The following is a 24695-nucleotide window of genomic DNA, read 5'->3' on the forward strand; positions in this document are numbered from 1 at the left end:
TGTAGAGATTACGCCCTCAGTAACAGGTCGTCGAAATACAGATACAGGTGAATTCCTTGCTTCCGTAAGAAGGCCACTGGGGCGATTAACAGCTTCGAGAATACTCTGGGCGCTGTTGAGAGGCCAAACGGTAAAGCTCTGTATTGATAGTGGTGCTGACCCACACAGAACCTGAGGAACTTCTTGTGGCCTTCCCGAATCGGTACGTGCAGGTACGCCTCCATGAGGCCCAAGGACGTGAGGTACTCTCCTTTTTGTATCGCCCCTGAAATGGATTTGAGAGTTTCCATCCTGAAATGGTGAAGTTTGATGAAGTGATTCAGGAACTTTAGGTCTCACACTGCTTGCCAGACCCCTTTGGATTTGGGGACTGTGAAGAATATCGAGTACACTCCCGTCTTTTCTTCTCCTTGAGGTACGGGTTCTATTGCCCTGATGTTGATCAAATGTTGTATGGCAGCTTGAGTTCTTTCCAGCTTTGGTTTTGATCTTGGGTAGGGAGACTGAATGAAGCGATTTGGTGGGAACTTGAGGAACTCTATGGCGTAACCCTGTTTTATTATTTCCAACGACCAGCTGTCTGCCTGGTATCTTGACCACTGATTTAAAAACAGGGCTAGCTGTCCTCCCACCGGAATGATGGAGTCACGGCTTGTGAGGTTTTCCGTCTCTTTCCTGCTTTGGAGGATTTCCTCTCTGGAATCTGTTGGAGTAGTCACCTCGGAAGTTCTGTCTGGATGTGGACCAGCTAGATCTCCTGTCTTGCCTTTGTTTGTTGTATGAGCTGAAGGGACGAAGGAGTTACTTGAAGGTTGGGAAAATCTTCTTTCTGTTCTCCGCAAAGTCCTGGGCATTACCCGTTTTTTATCACGTGTCTCCACTAGGACTTGTCCAGAGATTCTCCAAAGAGTTTTGAACCATGAAAAGGATAAGCAGTGATGATTGATTTTGCTTGGACTACCTCCGAAATATGGGCAATTAACTCTTTAGATAATAAATGTTGCCCACTGGGCCTTACTGTACTCCTGGATTGGCTCTCCTATGCCTCCTCCTTGACCTCAGTCTCCTCGCGAGTAAGCGCGGACCGGGATACAGCTGTGCAGCCGCCCGCCTGATCTTATTCAAAATGGCAGCCGCGTATCTTCTCCCTGCTTCGTTCCCGTGCATCAGACTTCTTGCGGCGTTTTGCTGCTTGGCGGTGTCAGGATCAGTGCCTGCTCTCTGCCATGAATTGTCAATGAACAGGGGTTACCCCATCTTGTCTGTATTTCACTATTCTTTTTCCTGGCTATCCATGTAACCCAAGCCTATTCTCTGTTCCCATGTTATCATGCTTTGTAGTGCCCGCTCTGAATTGTTTGTGCTTTGATCCCTGCTCGCTCTGTGTTTTGTAACAGCAACATTGTATCTTGTCACTAGGCACCGGCTAGTCCAAGGATGTGCAAATTGTAGCAGGATGTCTGGGATGACACCTGGGGAAGAGGGCACCCCTCCCCTTGAGAACATTCAAGTTTTGGGCGGGAGAATTGTATTGAAAAGGGCTTGCAATTCTATTGTGGGGTAGATTTGACTTCTTGAGTTATAGTGACTAAACTTCCATTAAAGCTTTCTTATGATAGAAGTTTTGTTGTGAGTTCTTTTAGCGCTTGACAGGCAGCCTGGCTCCTCGTCAGCTGGTTTGGGGAACGGCCTTCGGCATGCCCTCCAGCATCCTCAGCTCCTGCTCTGTGGGTTCCATCAGCGCTTCTAGCTCTCCTTCTGATAAGAGGTCGTCTGCCATTGTAGTAGAGCAGAGCAGGTAATTAAGCTTAGCTGGGGAGTTTTGCCTTTACCGGCTTTTTCCCAGAGCAGAAATTACAAACAAGGGGAGGAGGATTTTTTTTTTTTAAGGAGGAGAGGCAAACACACAAACGGAGACTGTCAAGGAGGTAGCCACGAACAAACAAGGAAACAATAGGAATGAGGTAAAGGTAGAATATGAGGCAAAATCTACGCAGATTTTCCAGCTCCCTGCTCTCCCTCCGAGGCAGAAACCGAACTGAAGGGACCGGGTGAGCGCCACCTAGGGACCGGAAGAAGAACTGTTAAGTTTCTGCCTTCCTTGATCCGACGGTGGAATCTCACCCAACAAGATGTCCTCGCCCCAGGAGGAGAATTGGGAGGGTCCGGGACCCCATCGAATGCTATGGCGGAGGCAAGGGGACGCCCCTGCCAGCTCCATGGGTCTCTGCAGAGCTTGCAGGGGCATACAATATCCCTACAGGTAGGAATTCAAACATGGGGTTCCCAGATTGTAGCCTGAAATTGTAACCACAACATCACATAGGTTTTCATGTGGCAGCTGTGGTTGAACAGTATGAATAGTCAAACCTGAGTGAGTCATGGAAGTTGTTTGCTACTAAGTTGCCTTGTGGTTATTTCTTAAAGTTACATACATTTGTTTCTTAAAGCTACAATTGCTGCCTTTATTATTTTAATAGGTTTTCTTTTAACCCTACAACAGTGTTTTTACAGGTTTTAATGCAAAGTGGGGGTTGGTCATATTTAATATTAGATATACTGAAAAGGGAAAGAATTTCCTTTTAGGTTTCTTCTTTTGCCACACTCTTTTGAAAGATATTTCATATACTGGATTATATTTTGAGCACATATTAAGTTACTCACAGGGTAATGTACACGTTGAAATTTATGAATCCAGCTATCATAGACATTGCTTTACCATGGGATTAAGTTTTTTTCTGCTGTGTCATTGTTTGCTCCTGGGTATATGTGTTTATGTATATGCTGTCAATCCTGCCTCCTCAAGTTTGTGAACAAGACTGCGATGGCATTACTGATTTACTGTCAGAGAGGGTGTAATATTACTTAGCCATACATGTCAGAAGTTATTCACTTGACCTATTTACTGATTATAAGGAGCTAATGAATATCTATTTCATAACTATTGTTACTTTACTCTCCCAAGCCACTTCCTACACATACCAGCAACCTTTTTCACAGCAGCATCTATCCTCCCTTAACTACTAAGAGTGAACAACAGATACACTGACAGTCCTTTACTTCCTGACACTTCTTATGATAAACAGGAAAACTCATGACTGAACCCCTGCTTTACATGTTTAATTGTAACCAGGTCTGGACTGATGAGATTGCACACCATGCTCTATATTGTACCCAGCCACTGAAGAAGCTTTCTCTACTGTTAGCACTTTCACTTGTACAAGTTCAGTATTTTTAAAAGAGCCTTTACTTTCCAGAAGTGCCAACAATGGAGGAAAGTGTCCACAGTAACTGTACAGAAGCATGAGGGGAATGATGTCTAGGATCCAAATTGAGAAGAGGTGACATTTTCAGGTGTACTCATACAACATAATTTCAAAGTATCATATTGTTTAACCTAAATCTCCTTTCTTGACAATTTTGTCTATTATAAAGCCAGTACGCCTGAACAGACAGAACATCTGATGAGCCCCAAAACCTGTAATGAAACTATTACTTCAGCCATGAGCCCTATATAGTCTTGGACTCCTATCGTTTAAGTTTTCTCCTCTACATAAAATAACTTCTTTTACAGAGTAATAAAGAACATGAATAAACCGACTGGAGATCTGCTCATTCAAATAATTTGATAAAAGGTAAACTTGTATGCAAATTTTCTGTTTGCACAATGTTTCTCTAAATGTCTGATATACCTTATAATTGATTTTATTCTTTTCAAAAAACATGTCTGGTAAGAAATTATTTGGCATGAGTATAACAATTGCCCTCAGGTCCTACGTGCTTGAATGGCCTATGAAATAATTTGCTAAATGATAGGGCTGGGATGAGATGCCCTCCTGACCCAATAGTAACCAATAGTCAATCTCCCTGTTAGGCCAGGAGGACATCTCAGTGGGACTTGAAAGGGCAGTCCCTTTGTCCTGAGAGGGTTGTCATCCTAACTGTCCATCGCATGTTGCAGAAGGCTCCATCTGTAGAATGGATGAATGTTGTATGAATATTGTAGTGGTGAACGACCATTGAATCACTTACCGTGAATGTTCTTTCTTCTTGAGATCAAGAGGACGTCTTGGTGGGTATTTCCTACCACTTTAACTGGGAGGCAGGACTAAATTTCAACTTCCTGGTACGTGGTGGGAGGCACCCTGCACCAGTCCAGACTACATGCCTCTCCAAAAAATAACATTCTAGATAATTCATAACTATTCAACAACTGACTGTAGGTCTCTCCCCTAAACATTTTCAATTATTTCAATGCTTGGAAAAACAAACTTGTAGAGTGCACTATATTTCACAGGGGGCAGTCTAGTTTAGAAACCTTGTAAGCCCAGACAATGGTCTGAACAATCCATCTAGAAATTGTCTGGGAAGAAGCGGCTTTACCTTTATGGACACCCTTAAAACACACCAACAGTGCCTTGTCTTTTCTGAAGTCCTTTGTTCTATCTAAATAAAAAAGCGATAACCTCTGAACATCCAGTGTGTGCATTTATCTCTTAAAATCCGAAGCTGGGTTAGGAAAAACACAGCTAACACAAGACACTGTCCCAAGTGAAACCTTGAAATAATTTTAGGCAGAAATTCCACACTGGGGTACAGAATGATCTTGTCTCTGAAGATCTGAAGAAAAGGAGGTTATGATAGTGCTGCCAACTCTCCCACCTGACTTGCTTATAGCAATGAGGAATGCAATCTTGTAAGGTAAAAAGGACAAGTCTGTTGTCACCAATGGTTTAAAGGGTTTATGAATTAGTGCAGATAGAACACATGACAAACAGCACTGAGGAACCACAGGGGAAACACGTGGGAATAAATTCTTTAAACCTTTGAGAAATGTAATAGAGGGTGCAAAAAAACTGGCTTGTCCTCTACAATGTCATGCAAAGCAGCAATAGATGCCAGGTGGACCCTAATGGAGGAGTTGGAAAGTCCTGAGTCCTTCAGCATAGCCAAACATGAGAAAATGTCATGAAGGGAGCAGGATTCTGGCACTTGACCCGAATCTCAGGACCACTGAACCAACATGCGCCACTTGGCGGCATATGAATGTCTCATGGAGCGGCGCCTAGCTGCGAGAATCTGCTACACCCTGTCCCCAGCTATAGGCCTACCCCAGCTATAGGTGGAGAGGGTGCGGGTTGGGATGGAGGAAGTCTCCCCAGTGGAAAAGGTCCTCTCGATCCAGCAGGGACAGCAACCAGGTCTTTTGGGTCCAAAATGGATCCGTCCCAACATTGGAGGAAAGCATCTAAGGATGCTGGGTCCTTGCCACCCTTGGAGCAGAAGCGGTGGCACTTTGTGTTGTTCGCCATGGCAAAAAGATCTACTGCTGGAAAGCCCCATCGGTGGAATATGGGCAGTAGAAACTCTGTGACCAGAGACCATTCTTGGACCTGATTTATGTCTCTGCTTAGGGCATCTGCCCAAGTGTTCATCTTGCTCGCCAGCAAGTGACAGCATTCAAAACCTTTCCACATCAATGAATTCATTCAAATCCTGTAGATCCAGAATAGCTGTCTTACCATCTTCTTTCTTATCTATAAGAAAGTTCTTGTTAGTTGTGAAGTCGTGTCCGACCCATCGCGACCCCATGGACAATGATCCTCCAGGCCTTCCTGTCCTCTACCATTTCCCGGAGTCCATTTAAGCTCACACCGACTGCTTCAGTGACTCCATCCAGTCACTCCATCCAGTCACTTCATTCCCTATTGTCCCCTTCTTCTTTTGCCCTCAGTCGCTCCCAGCATTAGGCTCTTCTCCAGGGAGTCTTTCCTTCTCATGAGGTGGCCAAATTATTTGAGTTTCATCTTCAGGATCTGGCCTTCTAAAGAGCAGTCAGGGTTGATCTCCTTTCTATAATAAAGGACTTGGAGTAAAACTCTTCAGAAACCAGGCAAGGCTAAGGCTTACAGTCACCCCTTTCCCCAGGAGCTCATTCACCTCAGATTGAGTATCAGGATCATGGGAATCCCATCCCATCAGGGAGGAATTAAACCTAGGAGTTTCCATAAATTCCAGAAAATAATCATGCTTTATTATTGAATGGACCCAGGTACTCTGGGTTACAGAAAACCAAAAGTCAAAACAATCAGTCAACCTTGTAACTAAAGTAAGTAATATGGTTAGTCATTAAGACAGTGACTGTCTGGGACAAGCATCCTTCTATGAGTTGTTTTGGCAGTTATGCCCACCCCCTCTCCTGTGGAATTGCTATTTGCAACGTGGGGCAGGAGAGACGTTCCTTGGCCTATTATCAAAGTAACAAAAAGCCCTATAGGGCTGAGTACGAAATTAAATCGACCCCACTGCCGGGGACAGGGGTTCACTGCTGAGGAACTCCCTATACTAAGGGACTTGGCCTGTAGGCGATATACCCTCATCTTTTTCAAGACTTCATCAGTCTGGGGCCTAAAAAGGTTCCCCCTCTCACAAGGGAGATCCTCTAAACTGGCCCATATATCTGCCAGGATATTGCTCTATTGTGCAGCTTAGCCTCTGACAATGCTGAAGGTTTCACTGATGGTGAGACATTACTGTGCCTCACCAGTGATGGCTGGGCAGATTTGACCCTCTCGACTACGACCGCTCTCATGGGGGGGGGGTCAATGTCGCCTCCTGCCCTTCCTAGCAACAGCTACTGTGGGAGAGGAGTGTTCCCTCAATGGTGCCACAGCCCTCCTCTCTTTCTTGGGTGGCTCAGAAGCTGCTCTCTCAGGAGGGCAAAAAAGGTGATTATCAGTTTGGGCCATCTTGGCCCAGCACTGGACATACTTCTTAAAAATTGTCATCATAATATTCTCTTCCTATCTACTTTAAAATAGAATCCAATTCCTTACCACAGAAGTTGTGGTAGCTGGGTAGCATCCTTCTCCTGCAGTGGCAAAAATAGGGCTGAGGGGAGAGTGCTAGCCCCTCCTATATCATGTGACTTTTAAGTGGGAACTCTCTCTCTGTGAAGTGAGGAGTGAGCACTCTTGGGAGCTTCTAAAGCTTTTAAGCTGGCTACTTAATTCTCTGTGGCAGGCCTGCGATTCTGCAGAACCCATGTGGGACTGCACAGAAACCAGGAAGATGAACAGATAATTTTTATATACTTTTATCTAAGTTATCAGTACCGAAACAGATGGAAAACAAGCTTTGTGAGTATTTTAAAATTCTTCACTACCAAGGCAAACTTTCTTAATCTTTTTTCCAATCATCACCATGGATTTAACCTGTCTGTTTTATGACAGAAATGAATATGTCCTGTCACTTGACATTCCTATGAGACTTGATGTCTTGTTTTACCTAGGCAACACAGATGTTTCTTAAAATCACAACTTACTTTAAAGGCAGAGAAAACAGATCTGAGCTCTCATGGCTGAAAGCAATATTATGAAAAGTGTGTCCTCGGTGTTCACCATAAAGAGATGCTATAAACCATAAAGAGATGCTATAAGCCATAAGCTGATCACATGCAAATTCCATAAAATCAAACTACCACAGGATGGAGCAATTTTTAAAATACAATTATGCATGTAAATCAGCCCTTACTTTGCATGTACCTAGTAATAGCATATTATTAAGCAAGTCTAGTCTTCTCCCAGCTGACCCTGTTTAAAGGAAAAGAGAATGAGATCACAGCTGACAGAAAAAAATACTGGCTAAATGCACTGAATATGTTAGTAGCTATGTACTGAATATGTTAGTACTGAATAGCTATGTCAGTAGCTATAAACATACTAGTATAGGGTATAAGTAAGACATGCAGCACACAGCAACAGGACCTATGATTCTTTTTGAAGGTTACAATTAATTAATCTTATGGCCCACTTTGTCTTAGCCTGACTAGCCCAGTCTCATCAGATGTTTGAAGCTGAGCAGGGTTTGCTCTAGCTAGTATTTTGATGAGAAACCTTCAAGTAATACTAGGGTTGTGTGATGTGTGGACAAACTACCTCTGAATGTCCCTTGCCTTGAAAACTCTATGAGGTTGCCATAAGTCAACTGTGACATGATGGTCAAAAATAAATGGCCCACTTCATGCATCACTGCCAGTGTGTGAATGGGCTTCATATTCCCTCCTCCTCCATGCACCAGTTCCCACATTTACTTCCTGGTTCCCAGAAACTAGGAGTCTGTCCAGTTCTAATGCTGTGAAAAATTATGATTAACAATAACCAGAGCTACCTCAAACTCAGAGGACAAAACAGTATGTGGAAGTGTGTTTTGAGTTCTGGTTTGGAAGCACATCATCGTGTTAATCATACTTTGTCTGATCAATAGCAAACTATAATGGCTGTGGACCCAGGAGTGAGGAAGGTCTGGAGCATGCAACAGAAAGAAGAAACATGAAGACACAAAGCCATTTCATGGCGGCCAATCCATGGTTTCCTTGTGATGCCTACTTTTATGATTATTACAACTATAGAGTAGTTAGCAAGAAGAGTGGGAATTTCCCAAGGAATTTCAATTCATATAGCAAGCGATACATGTGTGTCACTGGCTCACCCAACAAAAGCACCAATTGCTTTAAGGTGGACAGAAAATGTTCAGAATTCATAAAGAGATCTTTTCCAGCTGGGATAGCTGTGTTACAGACTGCAACGATAAATGACAAATCCTGCCCTCCTAATCCAAACACTGGATCACAAATGCTCATATGTCATCTGACTGCAGTCTTGTATGTTCTGCAATAAAATTGTGATTCTGTGAGTTTCATTCATTGCTATGAAAAAATGGAAAAAATTGGAGAAATCACTGGGAGAGGAAAAAACTTTCCGCCCCCCAATACAAAGTTCCAGAAATAGCAAGTAGGAAAGGAGCAATCACACTATACTGAACAACATTCATTCAGTAAAGCATAAACCCATAAAGTAAGTCAAAACATTATTTTTACTAAATTATATTTTAGAATGTGAAGGGAAAATATTCTCTAAGACTAAGAGAAGTCACTGTGGCAGAAAGAAGTTGAGTGACAGTTACCCACATTGTTGCTCAACTTACCTCTCCTAGACTGAAGAAGCAGAGATATCTCACACTCAGGATGAGCATAAGACAAAGGCTGCTTCACTAACAACTACCCAAAATGGTGGAGACCACCCCCTTGTTTGGCTGGAGACTTTACAACACTTCTTTGGGGCACTGTCGTAAACACATGGTCCTTTCTGAAATCTTTTGTCTTTACAGATGTACAAAAAGGCAGCTCATGTGTATATCAGCTGCTGTCTGGCCAGACAAAGCAGGAAAAGATAAGAAGAGTGACATATTATATGAGAAGAAAAGCAGAAACGGTTGAAGGGGAAAACTCAGGTCTGAATGAAATATGAAAGACTGTAGCATGTGATCGCCACAAGGAAAGCAGTATTGAATTTAAAAAGACTCATATCACAAATACTCATGGCTTCAAAATGGTTACTCGGTAGTTCAGAAAGAACAAGTTAAAAAGAACAAGGAAATAAGGAACCAAATGTTGATCTAAGAATATAACTATATCAAGAGGCTTTTCACCAAGCCATGGAAAACTCACTTTTGAATTTCAACTCTAATAACCTTTCTGTTTGCCCTGCTGCTTCCTGTGTCCCCATTTTCAGTGGTGCACACCATCCACCCCAGATTTCTGCCTCCACATGAAGCAGCTGTGGTGGAAAGGTTCCACTGCGTTGGGGGGGGGGCAGCAGTGTGATCATTTGTTTTTCTTTTTAGGAATGTGGTAGCAATACTGCGGTATTGGTAGCAAAACACACACACAAAAATGCCCCAGGCGACTTGGCAATGCAGCATAGCACTACAGAGCCACCTAGGACATAGTGTCCCTTCTGGGACACCATTGTCAGCCCAGGTTGGGGCTGCACAGGCCTGACCCAGCAGGCACCCAGGGAAGAAAAGGGAATGTGAAAATATCCATGCCTTGGAGCAATGAAAGGCCTGAATTGGGCCAGGCCCAGGCCAGCACCCACATCATGTGGAAGCAGGGATTAGCCCTGCAACCAGACAAACACCAACCTGGGCCTAATTCCCCATGCTGAAAAGATCTAAGTGAACCTTCAACAAACTGCTTTAGGTATATATCACATTCCAGCATGTCAGGAATAGGGATTGCATTTAAGTGGGATGAAGATGCACCCCAAAGCTATGTAATGTTTTTATTAGGACCAACAAAATTGACACAAAACATTGTGTAAGGTTTCCACCTCACAATACTGTTTCATCATCAAGCTGAATGTTACAAGTTGGATTTTTTAAAAGATAGAATGGTGGAAAGCAGGTTTTTCAGGCCATCTTGTTATGACCTCAACCTCCTTTGGGACTGGAACCAGAAGAGACGATCTACAAAATCCTTGCCATCTAAAGTACAAGTCAGCATAGATAATTCAACAATTGTTATTTCTCATTTTGGGGGGGGGGATTCTACCCCTCTTGACAGTAAACAAAGACATAAATGAATCTGGTTTAGGACAAATGAGACTGACTTCAGGAGCTACTTAATATAAATAACTACAGAATGTTCTTTTGCACACACAATTTTCAGTTGGTCTCTATATAGCCAACCAAGTAGAAGCTAAGGGAAAAACAGTTTTAGTGATATTCAAAGAGCTTTTCAGTTGGTTAACGCAATAACAACCCAGATTTGATACAGTTGCTATGCAATAACTGCTTGACAACTTTTGATACATCACAATACAGGAAAAATCAGGAGGTGGAAAGGTGACATCAAGTTACCATGCATTAAGTCTGTGCCCTTCTTTAAACTCCTATGACAGCACTGTACAACTCAATAACATTTATGGACTGCAATGCCTACTTTCCTGGCCAATACAAATTTTAGAACTAAAAGCTGAAATCAAAGTAAGCATGTCATATACCTTTTCCAGCATCCAGATAACTACAATTACAGTACTTCTAAAAAGGCTTATAAGCAATGCCAAGGGTAAGGAAAAGGAGCACGCCAATGTTTAAACTCAAAATCGCAAAGCAACATTCCTTCACTTTCTACATATTTTAATGTATTCATTTTTAAAAATAGTTACATGTCTTACCAATGCAGGCCACTGAATATGCTTGATCTTTGATCCCTGAGTCTGGCTAGGATCTTTTCTCTTTGCCCAGACCAGCTGGTACTCCACCAGGAAGGCTGCAAAATCTTCATAAACTTTAACCCATTCTCGTTTTTCCCATTCAAGGTCATCAAATTCCACATATACCTGAAGAAATAAATTGAGACATATTATACAACGATACCCAGATCAGCAGAGTTAGTAGAACAGCTTTATAATACACACACACACACACACACACACACACACACACACACACACACACACACACACACTAAATAAAAGAAAAAAGTTCATGGATAACAAATATATTATTACTGAACTTCTTTACTATATTACATCTCAAATCCAAATATAACCCTCCTCTAGTCCAGTCATTCCTTTCCTTAAAAATAAAGTCTTCATCAAGTCTCTATGGATTACGGCAAAGATGATTTGGCGTAATTTCCTGGGAGAGAGAACAGGCATGACCACGAGAAAGCCTTTAATCTTCTGCTCACCTACCACATTTCAGACAGCAGGAACACCCATTAAGTCTTTCTCAATGATCCTAAGCCATATGCAGAACGAATCGTAAGAATGTTCCTTTTAGAATTTAAGAGGCCAAACCTAGCATTTTTAGCTGTGCTTCCTAAGCAACTAGAAACCAGTACCCATGATATGATCTTGATATCTAGCCCTCCCTGCTCAAGTTAGACCACTTGGAGCTCCTCAACATGTTTCCAAGTTAGCATAATGCCACGTACACTAATAATGAAAACAATAGACAACCAAAGTAATTAAGTAGGGCACGCAGTTACAATCTCATTCATAGATACAATTAATTAGTTCCTAGCCAGCATTAGAACTATTACTGCCTGAGCAGATAGTGGCTCAGCCCCTCCTCCTGTCCAGAAGGGTTCCTACCATTGATGGACAGGCACCAAGAGCACTAGCACTTCTGAAAGTCCTATGGGCATGTCATCATGGCTTCTGTTACATTCGTGTATTTTAGAGAAATGTGTTGTTGTATTGTGCCAAATTGCAAGTGAGGAACAATCTGGAAATTTTGCCCTAGGAAACTACAAACTCTCATGGGCTTGAACAAGATTATTCTTTGCCCCCTCTCCCTCCCTTCAACTATATCTCATCAGCTCTCAACATTTTACTTCTTTTACAACACTGTCAGTTCTCATCAAGCCATTTTTTTTGGTGGGGGGGGGGAGAGGAGAGTCACATTTTCCCCTTTCAGTTAATTTCCAAAGTAATATTTTTCTTAATAATACGTGGTCCGTTAGTAGAGGCCTTGTCTGTGTGTAGTCCTAACTGTGGGGTTTCCATCATCCAAACATGGACCAGACCATTTAAAGTTAAAATAGAGTAATAAATGATAATGCTGTGTTGTTGTGGCATTTGGCATGAAGGAGGGATGCAGTAGGCGCCGCTTGCAAACAAACTCAAAAAAAAGGGGGAAAGAAAATGTTTAGAAGATTGTACACAAATTCCTGAGCAGAAGACTACTTATTTGAACTATGGGTTATAAGAAACAATGGCTCCTTTAGGAAAAGAAGGAGGAACAGGTAAGGGAATCTGGAGCTGGTATTAAAATTTTCTACTAATCTAGTTTTTAAAAATATCAGGTGGATCCATAACAGTTTGACAGATCATACCCAAAGGGTACTTGTTAATGGTTCAGCATCCCCTTGGAGAAGAGTGACAAGTAGAGTGCCCCAGGGATCTGTCATGGGGCCTGTGTTGTTCAACATATTTTTAAATGATTTGGATGAGGGATTAGAAGGGGTAATTAAATTTGCAGATGATACTAAACTGGGAGGGGTAGCAAATACAACAGAAGACAGAATCAGAATACAGGAAGATCTTGACAGACTCCAGAAGTGGTCTAAACTGAATAAAATGAAATTCAAAAGGACAAATGTAAAGTTGTGCATTTAGGTAGGAAAAATATATACACCAATATAGGGTGGTGGAGACTTGTCTTGGCAGTAGCATGTGTGAAAAGGATCTAGGAATCTTAGTATACATTGAACATGAGTCAGCAGTGTGACACAGTGGCTAAAAAGGCAAATGGGATTTTGGGTTGTGTATCGTGTCCAGATTGCAGGAGGTAATGGTACTGCTTTACTCTGCTCTGGTTTGGCCTCATTTGGTGTACTGTGTTCAGTTTTGAGCACGACAGTTGAAGAGGGACGTAGACAAACTGGAGCGTGTCCAGAGGAGGGCAACAAAGATGGTGAGGGGTTTGGAGACCAAGACGTATGAGGAAAGGAGCTTGATCTCTTTAGCCTGGAGAGGGAAGGGATATGATAACCATCTTCAAGTATTTAAAAGGCTGCCATATGGATGATGGAGCACAGTTGTTCTCTCTTGCCCAGTAGGGATGGACTAGAACCAATGAGATTAAATTAATTCTAAAGAAATTCTTTCTAAACATCCATAAGAAATTCCTGACAGAGCGGTTTCTCAGTGGAACAGGCTTCCGTGTTAGGCTCTCCATCTTTGGAAATTTTTAAACAGAGGCTAGATAGCCATCTGATGGAGAGGCTGATTCTGTGAAGGTTCAAGGAGGTGGCAGGTTACAGTGGATGGGGTTGTGAGTATCCTGCATTGTGCAGGGGGTTACACTAGATAGCCCATGAGGTCCCTTCCAACTCTATTATCCTATGATACTACAACATTTAGTGAGTAGATTGCAGTTCTGAAATAGTTTTTAAACTTTAAAAAACACAACTAAATAGACACAAAAAAGGACAATAGTTTTAGTGCAGATCAGGAACTTGCTAAAACTTGCTGTTTTACATAATTAGAAGCTGAAATGAAAATGTCTCATGCACTGTTACTGAAAAAATTAATCCACTAATATCAATAAGATCTAGTGTCAGGCTTAGAATTCAAGGTCAGAGGTAGGTGAACAGTGCCTTAAAATGTATGTAACTGACAGGGACAATTACCAATCAAGCAGAGTTACACTTACAAATCTTGCCCTCAAAGAAGATTATGTCGGTCTTTCAGAAGTATTATTTATACCAATCACATAGCTGGATCATTGGCCTAAGAAGAGGGTTTATTTTATAAAAGGCACCTGTAGTTCTTTTTGCTTGCTGTTCTTTTCTGTCTTGGGTTACAGCTGCTAGGCAGAAAACACATGCTTGGACACAGGCAGGTAGCACTTTGGATGGGAGAGAAATGCCACATTTGCCCCCCATGGTGACAGGCAGCATCTGCTGTAGTATTTTAATGTGTATGCATTGTAATAAGGAAGAGAGCAAATCAGATAGGCTGGGGATAAACCAGATGACATGTGGCAAATCAGTGATGCAGCTGGATGAGAGATATCTTTAATGTTCCCTAAAAGTAGCCACAGGGAATGGGTATGTGCAAAATTTGGAAGAGGATTAAGCCAGGTCATAAACAGAAGAATTCCAGGCAGACAGGATACAACAAGGTACACCAATACATATAGAAGCAAAGTCAAATGCAGTGATGAGAATTGGATGCTACGAAGATACAGAAACAGGTAGAAATGCAAGAGGCTAGATAAAGTGCTTCTATCCTGCTTCTGACATAACTGGACATTTATGGCGAAATGAGGAAACCAGAATGTCTTCCTTTTCACTTAGCTCACTATCCGGTTTCTATCTGTTGACCAGAGAAAACAACAAGCTTTCCATATGAAGAGTCAAAATCCTTGAAAGAAGTAACATTAATTAATTAAATACCACACAACGCTGACTTCTTCAAAGACAATATATTAAAGGGGCAGTATTCCAGAACAGAGAACCTGAAAGCATGCAAGAAACGAAAACCTCAAATGCATATTCTTAGACCAATGCATGATTGATATAATAATTACAGGCTCCCCCACATTTCTGAACTGGTGTAGCATACTGTTCCTTAAAGCAGTGGTCCCCAACCCCCGGTCCGGGGACCGGGACCGGCCCGTAGATTAGTCGGTACCGGGCCGCAGCTCCTCCTCCCCTGCTGCTGCCTCGGGGGCTGCCCTTGGCATTCTGCAGCTGGCTCACCTTTGGTGCTCTCCAGCAGCTGCTGTGTCTGGGGCTCCCCCTTGGCGTGGCACTGCACAGCTGCTGCTGGCAGTGCCCCCCAGCAGGTGGTCGGAAGTCAGGGGCACTGGCGGAAAAGCAAGTGGAGCAGGGGCTCAGGCGGCTGCGACGACATCCCTCGGCAAAACACTACCCCCCCCCCCCGGGCCTCAGTAAAATTGTCAAGTGTTGACCGGTCCCTGGTGATAAAAAGGTTGGGGACCACTGCCTTAAAGGGATCCATAAAGAAAACATTGCCATTGCCATATACAAATAAGTATTGTTGAATGTGAGGAAAATAAAAAAAAATATTTTATGTAAACTATAAAATATTTTTGCATAATATTTTTGAAAATAATTATTCAACTATATCCTATTTAAATGCTACATCTGTCAGGCACTAGGAATAGTTCTAAACCCTACTTTTATGCATCACTACAAGAGTACTACAAGAGCAAATGAAGGAGGCTGCTGAAACAAAATAACAGCTGGAAGACTGGAAAGGAGCTAGCAGAATTTAAGAATGAGCCATAAATGAGATAAATTATATCAATTCCATTAATAGGGCATGGGTGAGAGGCATATTTTAAGCATGATGTGGAAAAGAGTATGACTGGGGGTTATTTTTTACAAGCCTTTAAAAGCTAAATCCCTGATTGGTAACAAGCAAAATTCATACCTGTCGTAACATATATTTTGCATAAAATTCAACATTTCAGATGACAGAGTCCTTCACACACGTGCCATGGTATCCCTCCTCCACCTGATGAGCCAGGCTGTTGGTGACCCACAGAGCCAGTACAGGTTTGGGGATCACCAATATTAACATGTGCCACATTGCCAAAATAGCTACCTGCTGCATTGGGCTGACTGCGCTCAAAATGGCCACTGGAGCTAGCTTGCTGCTACACAGCCTTCCTGCTTGTCTGTGAAGCTGCACCATCGTCACACCTCTTTTGGCATCCTTTCTCCGGCTCTGACACGGAGGGTACAGCCCCTGTCTGAGTACCGTCTGCCGGGCCTGATGATCCACTCACCTCTGCCTCTGCATTTGGCAGATCTGACACTGACAAATAATCATTTTCTATCAAACTGGTCCCCACTAAGATGCTACAGGGCTCATTTATCTACAATAAGTCAGCGGGCTCTAATAGCTCAAATTGCCAAAATCTTTCTCCACACTTTCTCAAGAAAGGAGGAAAGAGAAGAGCGGAGGGGTAAGTAATAGAATTAGATAAACTATAGAGAAAGAATAGGATTAGAATTGGGTGAAGAGCTAATCAACCACATTACTTGAGAGGCAGGAGAAAAACTGAGGAAGATGGGTGGTTCCAGCAAGGAGACAGGAAGGGGAAGAAGTTTTTTATCCTGCCTCCCTAGCATCAGCAATGAGAACCACCCATCAGGAATGGAGTCCTAGAGCCAGGAGAGAACAAGCAACATTTATACCCCACACCCAAACACAGCTGCTGCAGGATCAAAAGTGGGATATGGAGCCTCACAGAGAGAACCCATCAACTGAATAATGGATGCTCTAAACCAGTGGTCCCCAACCTTTCTGAGTCTGGGGACCGGCAGGGCAGCGGGCCGCTCCCGCGGCCCGCAGGGATGTGTCATGTGCAGCCAAAATCACGCATGCACAAAAGCTTTACCTGCACTCCTACCTGCACTCCTAGCCCTCAATTGCTCCTTCTCCCCACCTTTACAACTACTGCCTAAGGAGGTGGTGAGCTCCTCCTCACTGGCAGTCTTCAAGTAAAGGTTGGATACACACTTTTCTTGGATGCTTTAGGATGTTTTGGGCTGATCCTGCGTTGAGCAGGTGGTTGGACTAGATGGCCTGTATGGCCCCTTCCAACTCTATGATTCTACTATGGCGGCTTGCCTCATGTAGGCAGGAAAGAAGAGCTTGTTGCTGAGCTTGTTGCTCCCAGCCAGCCAATGGTAGCATTACATTCTGCAAAGGTCTGGCAGCTTGTAAGACATCAATGGTTTGACTGAGGGATTCTTTTCCCCCCTTCTTTTCTTAATCACTTCTTCCAAACTATTCTTTTGGTTTCTATGGGTGGGGTGGATTTTGGGGGTGCTTTGGGATTTACTGTTTCTTTCTCCTAGTGTTTCTTCCTTCTTTTATCTGAGAGGCAACATTGTTTGCCTTTTCTTCTTGGGGTTGTGTTTCTTTTAAAAGTTGATTTTTACAGCTTTTTCTATCAGTGTTCAGTTTTACAGTTCTTTATTCCAGTGTTTTGTTCTGGGGAGGCACTGCAATTGTAGTTAGAGTAGTCCATTCTCCCAGTTTAGTAGCTGTTGTACTTGTTGCAGTAGTTTACCAACTTGCCAACTGTTGTTCTGCTCTGGTTTGCTGGCCTGGGGGGCACTGTTTGATTTTCCTGCCAGAGCTGTTCTCACAGAGCAGTTCTGTCAGTGCTCTCTCAGGGTGTCTGGCATCAAGAGAGGAAGGGAATGTGACTGTAAGCTGCTTTGAGACTCCTTTGGTTAGTGAAAAGTGGGGTACAAAAACTAGCAGCTATTCATCCTCTTGACTTTTCTATATTTGTTGGGGGGGGGGGAAGGCTGGATGGGAGAGCCTGTGATGATGGAGCATGGATTAAGCGCCTATTGGGAAGGGTGGACTATAAAAATGATGAAGATGATGATTACAGGCCACATTCCATGCAGCCAGTGTCTCAAAACATGACTGATACCCCTGAACAGCAATGAGTTCCCCACCCAGAGAAAGAGGCATCGATAGTCAAGGTAATTTTGTACATCCAAAAACCAAATTGAACGCCAGAAAACAAGTTAGTATCAACAATTCACCATTTTAGAGACCTGAATGTGTCCCTAGAAACCAAGAAGTGGTGTACAGGGGAATAGAACTGTGGGTCAAAACTTTTACTGTGGTACTCTGGAGCCAGGAATTTTAATAAATCATGATTTACAAAACTATGAAATGTGCTGCTATCTCAGCTGAATGTTTGCCTGCAATGATCTCCTGGTAACTGCTTCAGCTTGGATAAGCAGAAATGCATTTATTACAAATGCATATACATACAAAATACTTGTATCACCTTGATCTTCTTTTAGTAGGAGCTGAATGTCGAAGTTGCATTTTTGGCTAAGACTGCAGTAAGGAAAGTTATTTATGGCCAGATTTTACCAGACTTGAGAAAGGGAAGTTGTACTGACAAAATTGTGTGGTCAAATAACATAATATTGTCTACTGCAATAGACTTCCAGTCTCAAATGTTCAGGCAGGGAAATTTACCATTTGGGATGCTTTAACCTTAGGTGACTGTTACTGGTATCTTTTCCAGTCAAGGCACAAACATTCTGAAGATGCACAATGGCCCCTCTTCAGGTTATGAATCTAATGCAATTGTATAAGTATAAATTTTAGGGGTAGTGTTGTGATAGATGAAATAGACTAAGTGGCTAAAAGAACTTGAACACCCTCAATGATAAGAGGCCACTATGAATTACAATGCAAGTCAGGAAGTCACTGCTCAGCTAATGCACAACTGGAGCACTCTAAAATTTAAGGATGACTCACGAAGACACTTTCCCAGACACAGAGAGACGCATTTGGGCTGAGTGAAGAAGGAAGACTGGTGGCTAAATGGATATTCTGTTTGAAGTTTAATGTCAGGAAATGGTAATTAGGACTAGAAGGTATGTACCAACTGGACATATGTCAGAGCTAGACAAGTTAGCAGGGTCCAGTTTAAGAAAAGGTTACTCATTCCTCATTAAAACAATGTTGGTAACATTATAAGATCCTTCCTCTTCATTCTGTCTGTTTGAACCCATACTCTGGTTTATATCAAGACTTTTCTTAAATCCGGAGTAAAAAAAAAAGTGTAGTACAAAAGTTTGTAGTCATTGTACATCTGAAAATGAATGATGATTCTTGTAATCCCATCTCAAAGTTAGCTTCTTTAAAAATCCTATATTCAGTATAATCTGAAGCATCTGCCCACAGGAACAAGAATATTTTCAGGAAAAGCTCCAGCACTGGAGCTGGTGGTATTGTCAAATAACTCCTCAGATAACTCAGACTTTCCTGAAGACTAACTGATATGATTTAAAAGGAACAGCAGGAGCTCCCTTTTCTTAAATATACCCATCTAAGCAGCTGAACCCTCCCCCCTTAAAATATTGCTGGAAATGCGAAGAGTCATGCAACAAGTAGTTCTTAGCCAAAAGTTCCAGATGGACCATGTTTCATTTTTAATCTGTGCTGTGGTCAGGGAAGGGGGAGCATACACCCAGACATGCCCAGAAAAATATTATAATGCTTTAACTTCCAAGAGAACTCATCCAAAATCTAGAAATTCAGTTTTCTCTGCAAGATGTCCTTAACTCATAGCTTATGCAACAGGGTATATTTGATTCAGATGTTAACTTTCTTTGATATAAATGCCACAGCTTCTTAGTGCCTGAAAAGTCTTTTAAAGTACTAGAAGCATTTTTTAAAACCTTTAAAAGTGCTATGCTAAGTTACTAACACAATGTATGTTGTCTGCCAACATGAGAGAAAAAACTGTCTAGCCTACTGATCAGACCTAGTGCTGGCGATTTTTCAAACATCTGCAAAAGGTCGGATTTCACCCGCATGGAACCAATCAATGGAACTACACAATTCTTAGCACTGTAAGTAGTTCTCCTCTCCTCTCTCAAAAGGAACTTACTTTTTCTTTCTTTTTAATACAATTTTATTAAATATTAATAGTATTTCTTTCCTATGCTACAGGATGTCCTACTTACTACGCAATTTAAAGTTACTTCAAATTAATTTTTATTGTGCACATTCAACACTTCGTTCATGTTACATGTTCATGTTCAACTGTAATGTGCTGCCAATAACTGAGACAATGATTTGGCAGTACAAAAACAACACTCGCGTTTGCACGCTCCCTCTGCCCCTTTCCCACCCTCGTCATCTAAGCATGTTCATCCTAAATTACTTACTTCCTGCTTAACACAAACCATACTTTGCTATTACATCAAAACTGCCAAACTCTTCAGCTTGTCTGCAATCAAAATGTGGAAGGCAAATTTCAGTACAATAGAAAACTATGGTTTAGACTAAGCAGGAAGTAATTAGAGAATTGATTGGGGTGGAGAGAAACAAGCACAGGGCCAAACCACAAATAATCTGAATAAATCAGGATGGGAGTTCATAGTCCTAATGTAAACTCATACACTTATCTGAATGGTCTGTTAGTATTCTTTTTTGAACTCATTTTGAACAATGAAATAATTTAGTTAATGATCCAGAAAGCTTTGGAAGATGTAAACCGTATTACAATTCTCCTGCTGTCTTGCTTTCCAAAGAAAAGGCATATTGTTTAATACTAATGGTTCACTACGTGGAGCCATAAACCAAGAAGAACAGCATAAAGATACCAAATAAAAATTCCCCAGATTTGATCCTTTAGCACAGTGCTTCCCAAATTTATCTGGCCTACCGCCCCCTTTCCAGAAAAAATATTACTCAGTCCCCTGGAAATTATTTTTTTTTAAATTTTAATAGTTATTCATCGCCCCCAAATGCACCTGTGGCCCATTACCGCCCCCCTGGATCGCTGCAGCACCCACCAGGGGGTGGTAGCGCCCACTTTGGGAATCACTGCTTTAGCAGAAAACCAAACCAAAACCACACATACCCGAAATAATCATCTAGCCTGACCTGACTGGTTGGACATTCATTCCCCATATGTCTTTCATTGCATGTAGCCTCCTATCAACTTATTTTTCCATGCTTTTCCCAATCTTAATCCAGCTAGCTGATAAACCCCCATATTTCACCGAGCAAATTTCCATGCCACGAGTGAAGATTCGAACCTGGGTTTCCCAAATCATACCCCAACACTATACCATGCTGCCCTGAAGTCTGGGGTGATCAGGTACAAAAGTCACAGAGCAAGAACCAAGATCTTGGCCCTTCAGATGTTAGCCTGCAGCTTGTACCAGTAGCATGAAGCCCAGAATGAGTATTTGGCCTGCTTCAAGGACATACAAGGTTTATTGAGTTGCACCTTATTTGAAAGACAGGTATAGGCACACTGACAATTTTTCCCTCTGCCCACATCATAGCATCAGTATACTTGGTTGCCAACATCGGCATAAACATGCTGGGGAAAGAAAGAATAATGAGACTAATGAGTTGTTAGATACTGTGAGCAAGACCCCACACAGGTGGAATCTGTAAAAACCAAGGCCCAGAATAAGATTCACACATCAGAAGGGCAGGCTCTCCCAATATGAACTTGTGCATGTTCAGACACTTTCTTTTAATTTTCTTATGTTTGAGATCCATTATATCTCCCATGGCTCAACCACAGCACCTGTTTTGTGTTTTTGTTTTGTTTTGGAACAGTCATCCAAAGGAAATCAGAAGGATTCCCACTCTAGCAGAATTCTGGAGGCACTGTAAAGCCTTCTTATGTTTGTGTAGTTGGATGGTTATAGCGGATGTGACCATTTTTCTATCTTTTGCAAATGCAAAATCGGTGGTTGTGGAATCATGAGTTTGGGAGGCTCTATTTAAGATGGGCAGTATTTCAAGCTGTTAAGGATTCAGAAAGGAAGAGTGTGGGAGGCTGCCTCCACCAAATCCAGTTCCTGGCTCCACTGCCTCACCTCATTACAGAGGCGAACAGTTTCACTATAACCAGGGGAGGGGGAGATAAAACCAAGTGACCACAGGATTCTGACCAAGTTTCACTTTTACCGTCACACCTCTAGCCATACTTATTTTCCCTTCATACAAAGGCAGTGTTCCACAAGCATGATGGTATCATTACACTGCCATAACCTGGGATATAGTAAGAATGAGAAGTGAAAGATAATCATTTCTTTAAAGGAGTAGAAAGGACTTCACACTGCCTTCTATCTCAAAGCCACTGCAAACCCCTTTCATTTAATTTCCTGATTCTGCGTCTCAGACTGAATTGATACTGTGCTCTGTGATCTAACTGCTGGCTCTAACACAAAAGGTTTACAGATGCTGATTTGCCATTCAACTTTCTGCTTGAATAAGCCACTTTCTACACAAAGTTCTATTGTAAACAGGTCAAAATAGCCAATACCCACAACTACTTAAATGGTTGTCAGTCAGCTTAAAGAAACCAACACTGTGTTATCATTGAACTAGCACATTCAGTGAAATTCTTTCCTCCAGTCTTGTCAAATTATAACATTCAGGGCACAGATCTCTTCAGATCAGTTTGAACCACAGCTCAAATGCTAGGAGGCATCAAAGGAAAAGGACAAGCCACTGGACTTCTGACATTGTAAAAAAGATGGTTCATTATATCTCAAACTTTGTAATTTTGATATTGATGGTTTTTTTCAAAACTGCAACACTGGGAAGAAAATTTAGATCTATTTATCATTTTCAAGTCACAGTTCCAAACTTTGGACAGACCATCATGCAATGCCTCACATGCAAGGAAGCCAACATATAAATAACAATGACTGTAAACAAATCCATATGTTGTATTTCTTGGTTCCAAAGCACTCTGCACGCAGCTCGCAGTTGCTGGGGCTGGGAATCGGAGGGACCAATCGGCAGGCGCGAAGCGATTGGTCCCTCCGATTGTCTGTCCTGAGGAAGTGTCCAATCCGGACCCTTCCTCATCACGGACAAATCCCACCTCAAGACCCCTTAACCATTTATTTAGTCCGTGGCGCCCGCGGTGCCATGGGCGGTTTAAAGATATATATCTTGAGAGCTCTTCTGAAATTGAGGATGTGCCATGTCTTTACCCTTTTATGCATCAGGTTTGGGTAGAAGGATGGAAGACATTTCTTGAGCTCCATGGAAGGCAGAATTGACTTTGGCCATGAGGGTAGAATTTTGTCTTGTTAAATATGCACAGTGTAGGTTTTGTTCAAGTCAAGCCTAGCCTAGAGACTATTCTAGCAGATGTGATAGCCATAAGAAAAGGCTATCAGGAAACAACAGATTTGATGAGGACCTTTGAGGAAACCCGAGGAGCTGACAATAGGCCAAAGGAGAGAGCTTAGAATTGAAAATGTTGGTCCTCTACACAAAAGTGAAGAAACATCCTGTGAGCTAGTCTGATAGAACCATGCAAATAAGCCTCTGAGGAACTCCCCTTCCTGTATAGCCTTGACAATGGACCTTAGAGTTTCCATCCGGAACATTTTGTATCTGACCGAGCAATTCAGGAACTTCAGGTCCAAAATGTCTTCCCAATCGTTGTTTGGTTTCAGGACTGTGAAGATGGAGCAGAGTTCCCTTCCCTGGTTGGATAATAGAATTAGCTCTATGGCCTGAATCTGAAGAATGTGGTCTATAGCTGATGTGCGTTGCCTCTTTTCTGGTTGCTTGCTGAGAGGTGATCTTATAAATCTTTCTGGTAGGGTGCGCTGAAATTCAATGGCATAATCCTTGGTAACCACCTCTAGGGCCCACAGATCTGTAATTTTGTTTGCCCAGACTAGGTGGAACCAAGAGAGCTGGAATACCATTGTAGTCAGTCCTTGGCTGGCTTGTCTCATTTGTTTTATCTCAGTGTCCACCTTTGTTGAATCTGTAGGAGAAATTTCCCTTGCAAAATTGTTGTCTGGCTGGCGATCAGTTGGCTCTTCTATCCTGTCAATTCCTAGGGAAGTAACCACTGGAACGAAAAGAATAGAATCTGAATATGGACACTTGTCATTTTTTCTTATAAATGTAGGTAAGGACCCTCATTTTTCTTTAGAATTTGCTTCATAAGACTGGGAAGGAGGGGGAGACGGGGATGTCTGAATGTCCGCTACTCCTACGGACCAAGGTGTGCCAAATAGGCTGTATTCGGTAGCAATAGATTTGTTAAATATCAACATAACTCATCTGAGGAGAATAAATGCCCTTCGGGCCTATTGTAGTTGAGCTTGGTGGTTGCACCGACTCAGGACATGTGGGTGACATTTTGGCCTTCACGGCAGGTGGATCATGGATCTCCATCGAGACAAGACTACTTAATCACCTCAGGGGAATAGCGCTTAGATGTGGTAGAAGATTTGGTATGCTGCTTCTTGTGCCTGTCATTTCCTGCTCCAACCAGATGCAGGACGGCCTCAGAAGGTGCACCCACCGGTCCCAGGAGCTGCTGGTTGCCTTCAATGACCAAAACAGTCAAATCGATCTCTGACAGGAACTCATCCACTCGCCTGGAAGCCATAACGAGCAAGATTGCTGTCTTCAATGACAATCGGCGGGGAGGGGGGTTCAACTAAAGGGGCCAGGTGCTAAAGTACTCTTCAAGGAGAGATAGTAAAGAATAAACTCCACTAGAAGTGCCAGAGGAGATTGGTAAAAAAAAGGAAAGATTAGAGATAAGACTAGAAACAATTTAGAAGATTTTTAGAAGGATAGCTATTAGTATAGCAAAAGAGCTGTTCTCCCTATAAACAGAGTCAGGAAAGAACTGGGGATTTCAGGCATGGCAACACGGAAAATAGGAAGGAGAAAAATGTCCTGCCTCCCTGAGATGAGGGATGAGAATCCTCCTCGGTTTCTTCCGCCTCTGGAGAAGAAAGAATTATTCAGCTGATGTCAAAGTTGTTTATATTCTCCTTTCCCACTACTGTCAGGAAATTGATT

The 24695-nt window shown here is 42.3% G+C and overlaps 1 protein-coding gene across 1 annotated transcript in view; it reads right to left on the minus strand.

Moving 5' to 3' along the window:
• The window catches only part of JMJD1C (jumonji domain containing 1C), a 165850-nt gene that overhangs the window by 98581 nt on the left and 42574 nt on the right, over positions 1-24695 (minus strand). Inside the window, exon 2 of the mRNA XM_077350739.1 lies at positions 11019-11183. Coding sequence (XP_077206854.1) covers positions 11019-11183 — 165 coding nt within the window. The remainder of the gene's footprint in view (positions 1-11018; positions 11184-24695) is intronic.

Source organism: Paroedura picta, chromosome 8 (assembly GCF_049243985.1).
Source record: "Paroedura picta isolate Pp20150507F chromosome 8, Ppicta_v3.0, whole genome shotgun sequence".
NCBI classification, from domain to species: domain Eukaryota; kingdom Metazoa; phylum Chordata; class Lepidosauria; order Squamata; family Gekkonidae; genus Paroedura; species Paroedura picta.